Below are 5000 nucleotides of genomic sequence, written 5' to 3'. Positions count from 1 at the left end.
AAAAAATGATGAAACACTAAAGGTTACCCCAAAGAAAGATAAAGATTCCCAGAAATCTAGAGAGGAGTTATTACGTGCTATCAGTACGCCTCAAGCTCACCAGAGTGTTATCAGTAATATTACCTTCATGAATGAAACGCAGGATGTCAGTGCTATCAGCATAGATTCAACCATAAACTCGCATTCCGAAGGAATTAATAATGGTGACAAGCCAAAGCTTTTACTACATCTTAAAAGTCCTGAAGCTTATGCCAAAGAATCTGACTTCAGCCAGTTACGTAAAGGTCCACGACGAGAGGTCAGTACAAAAAAAGAACTCCCCAAAGTAAATGAAAAGTCTGTACGGTGTGCCCTGTTTGAGTCCGCTACCAATGCGTCAGAAAGTGAGGATGATGACTCCATTGTACCAAACCGTAAACAGGCATCGTTTGTCAACACACACAAGCCAGAGGCAAGAGGAAAAGTTAAGAGAACAAGGGACATGGCATCTCTTAGTCCAGATCCAAAGAAGAGTGAGAATGACAAGAAAGAACCTGATGTCACATCTAAGAAACCCAGCCAGAAACGCAGTAGGGTTAAAAACAAATAGCATGTGTTTCATGTTTAACCCTTTAATGACGGGTGACTAGATATCACGTCTAGTGGTTTTTGGGCTACACGCTGGGGACACGTTATTTTGTCCAGCCCGGCGCCTGCATGCTGGCTCGCGGCCATTGCGGCCGAGAATCCCGACGCGTTAGGCTTATGCGTTCAAGAGTCCCAGAATTTTGGTCTTTTTAAGCCGGATTGGTCCCGTCGGGAATGAGTTAATGGTTTGTGGGATAGAAAGCTTATCCAGCACATATAAAAATAATTGCTTTCATTTGTATTTACCCATTCTTCCTCCACTCTTTCATTATATTTTCAAGTTATCAGTAATTGTCAATAATGGATGTTATTTAATGCGTTAACCCATTGCTGGTGGGGCGCCTAATGATCTAACTGGTGGTCAAGGCGGGTGGTCTATGATACTAGCGGCACTAGCAAAAAATTAGAGGGACGGGAAATGGATTTTCTCCACCCTCTGGGTAGCTCAGACTAGCCCAAACAATATTTTTCTATAAATACATCATAAAATGCGAGTTTAGGCTGACTTTGGAACCCTGTAGCTCTAGAGCTAGCGCTGTTACAGCTGTAATACTTTGACTGTGCGCGCTTCAACTGTGAGCAGATCCTGATGTCACGTCATGTGTGCATTGACACCTGTCTCTTAGGCCTAATCAGTGCCGACACATATGTCTTGACACCCATACGCAATGGGTTATTGCTGGGTGACAAGATATCGCGTTGAGTGGTGGCAGGACCAGCTGCCGAGGATGAGGTATTTTGTCATGACTATCCTCCTGCCCATCGCGCTGGATGATTGGGCATGTAGCGCTTGGCAGTGGCCAGTGCAGGTGAATAGCTTTCGCGTTTCAAATATCCCGACGTTTCAAGTATTTGGAACCAAAACAGCCCTATTAGGCAAAGGGTTAAAGAAGAAACTATTATGGTTCGATTTTAACACATTAAGTGTAAATTGGAGTCATGAAAATGGCCTGTTTTTTTTTAAAGCTGTATATGAATACAGCGTAGTATGTCATGCAAGTGTAAGAGTACAAGCAAATTGTGACATATCCAAGTAGAATTTCCATCTACATTATTCCCTAGTGAAACTGACTAGAGATATGTATATACCTCCATATATTTTGAGGAACTGTATTAGATACATTGGAAAATTTTTACAAAGTTTATTTGAACATGTAACCACATAGCTACACGTAATATTAAAATTCAGTATATGAATGAAGTATTCCTGAAAGCTGCTGAATATTTATAGTTTATTATAGAGGTCTGTGATACCAAGTATGATATTTTTCATATATAAAGGTTAAAGGTTAAAAACTAAATTATTTTTTGTAATTTTCTATATTGATTCTACCAGTGTGCTAACTTTGTGTAGTATGTGCTGAGAGGAAACTGTTAACATCTAATGGGCTCTTGAGAGTCAACTAATCATCAAAATTTTTTGGTCCTTGTGACTGGGCACTATTTTGTGGATACTGCAAAATTTAGCAGTCTGGTGAATGTATATTTATTTACTGATGCTAATAAAGCCATTTCTAAAACTATTATGATTTCACTCCTTGTCAACATTTTCAAGGAATAAGATAAAAGGGCAAGATCGGCTATGGCTGCTGACTCCTTGGTGATTTAAGCATTTGTTGAACCCCAATGTATGGGGAAAATAATAAGTAAAACCATAGTGGAAAGTGCATGTATACATGCACTTTTGGAATCTGGTTGATAATGCACAAGCAGAAAAAGCACATTCATAGATATATTAAGAAATTGATAATAAGGTTTCTTTTATATTTTTTCCTGAAAAATGATGAAATTTTACAAATTTATCCCCTACATCAATAAAAAAATGGGTTATATTCAAGAAATGGTTCAACTTCTTGTGACCATTTTGGTTGTTTTCCTAATTAGATTGGAAGTTGGTTGAGATGAAATTGAATCCTTCCCTATACAAGGAATTGTTCTACAAAAAATACAAAAAAATATATATATATTGTTCATGTTCCTTTTCTAATTTGTAACTAACATGTAAGAAAAAGAAAAAGATCAAAATTGGATAATAGATTTGGTAAAATTTACTTTTAATCACAAATTACAATTTGTACTCTTAACCCTATGACGACGGTGCGTCACACTCGTGTGACACAGCTAAATTCCCGATGCTGGGGCATCATGCCAGTGTGACGTTTCCATGCAATATTGCAATGGCCCAGCATAGAGGTTTTCGCGTAGTGCGTACCCCGTCAGGAAAGGGTTAATATATCTATTGAGACAAACAAATGAGAAATTCACTAGTTTAACCCATTCACGACGGGATGTATTTTTGCCTACTGCTAACACTGAGAGATAACAAGCGCGCAACGCTTCGTGCCGGGGTATTTTCTTGATGTGTGGGGCTGCATTGATCCTCTCAGAGTGTTTCTCACCCACCCTTCTCATGGTTTTCATTAACCCACACAGGACGGGTGGTACAGCATGTGTACCGCGCATTCAAAAGCCCAGTTGCCGGCGCTCAGTTATGTGCAGCAGTCATTATGCCTACTAATAATAATTCGAACGCCCCAGCATTTGGACATTCTAGGCTAGAATTCCCCCGTCGGGAATGGGTTAATGTGTTTACATTGTAAAGGCACATGTATATATTGCCATGTTCAGAGGAGTTAATTTTGTCAAAAACCATGTTACAGTAATGCCTTTTTAGATTTATTTGATTGAACTTTGCCTATATTCTTCACTTTTATGTGAAAATACCAAAGGAAAGTGGAAGCAATCTCTTAGTGGGGCATCAAAAAAACGTTTTATACTTTTTCTTTTTTTTACCAAAACGAAAAGAACAATATGAATAATCATACACGTACATATGAGTATGTACACGTACCTTGTGACGTGATATCACAGGTGATCAACAAATTAGAAGTAGTATTGCATTAGTAATTTTTTACTTTATTTTATTTCTTGGCCAAACACATTTTATTTGACAATAGTTTATCGACTCGGATCTTTCTATTCAACCGGTCAAGAAGCAGAAATGACCATGTCATCAATATCACGTAGTTTTCTGTGACGTCATTTTTTTAACGTTATGTCTCATTTTATGACACTCAAACACCTAAACTAGAATAACAAAGTTTAAGAAATTATGCAAAATTATTATATTTGAGAACAGTCTAGCGATCTATTGCTGACGTTTCAGTATGTCACTACCGGGCTGTGGCCAGAAAATGTACTACGTCTCTTGACGTTCCCCGGGTCTGGGAACATTTTTCGACCCTGTGATAGCAAGTCAACCGGCGCGAATGGGTTAACAAGCTTGAGACAGATATTGCAGTGGCAATGTGCCTTAGGGTAAAAAATGCATAATATAGCATAATTAGATGTATAATTGCAAATAGGCCTCAAACAACTGAAAGAACAAGACTAACAAGCTTCAACTGACAACATAATTTATACAGAAAGTTTTGCAAAATGTTATGATAGAACTCGTACTTCCTGGTTTGAAGTCAACACTCTTGTGTATCCTAACACTTTGTCAATCTCAAAGTCCAGGATGCTGAAGATGTTTCCTTTTATGCTTTCCCAACACCCCCAATGTTCTTGTATGTCCCACAAATAAAAGAATTCATATACTATGCATTTCATCAATTTCTGAGACAGGCCATATGCTGTTGTGTTCTGTTTTCTATTATTTTCAAGACCTAAGAATATTAGCAAGATGATACTAATTAGTATTTGACCTATTTGCAATGAGGCAATTATTTGCCAATGTTGCTCGGGCCGTGAAGATGACAAGATCTCTCTCAGTGCGATAAAGCATTATACCTCTCAGATTGCTTTTCACCTGCCCGATTTTACGGGATGCTGAGAGGCATATTTTTTATTTTTATATTTTTTTGCATTTTTTGTCTGTACAAATGCAACTGCAATGAGTATACACACAAAAGTAACTATGTAAATTTGTATTTAGAAGGAGATATCATGACATGATAGGACATCATCTGGCGAGAGCGAAATATTCCCATGACATGATATCATGTCATCTAGTGTGAATGGGTTAACCCATTGGTCGCAGTTTTAAATAAATATTTGTGCAGTAGGATGGCTGGTTTACATTGTCTGGCACGGTGCCATCCGCGACTGACTGACTCTGCCTTTGCAGTGTAATCATGCCATCCGCTGCTAATGGGTTAATATAATTATTAATTACACAACTGAAGGAATAACTATCTTGTATTATGAAAAAAAAAGTGAACCAACTACATGAAAAATGCCTGTAATGGATGAGTTAAAGTTAGTATTTAATGAACATACTGAAACCCTTTACTTTATATAATTGATAATTCCAAGAAAAGGAAAAATGCAGTAAGAAAGTGATCTGACAATGTGAAAATGCCCATTGTGGA

The 5000-nt window shown here is 37.8% G+C and overlaps 1 protein-coding gene across 1 annotated transcript in view; it reads left to right on the top strand.

Moving 5' to 3' along the window:
* LOC122246812 (condensin-2 complex subunit D3) overlaps nt 1-2148 on the top strand; it is a 22034-nt gene extending 19886 nt beyond the window's left edge. Inside the window, exon 14 of the mRNA XM_043005572.2 lies at nt 1-2148. This exon is cut by the window's left edge and continues 530 nt beyond it. Within this exon, the coding sequence (XP_042861506.2) occupies nt 1-589 (589 nt within the window). The 3' untranslated portion in view covers nt 590-2148.
* The last annotated feature ends 2852 nt before the right edge of the window (nt 2149-5000 follow it).

Source organism: Penaeus japonicus, unplaced genomic scaffold, assembly GCF_977035675.1.
Source record: "Penaeus japonicus unplaced genomic scaffold, GWHDUDI00000001_assembly GWHDUDI00000015, whole genome shotgun sequence".
Classification (NCBI taxonomy): Eukaryota; Metazoa; Arthropoda; class Malacostraca; order Decapoda; family Penaeidae; genus Penaeus; species Penaeus japonicus.
The sequence above is the reverse complement of the archived record's forward strand: the minus strand, read 5'-3'. Positions and strand labels throughout refer to the sequence as shown.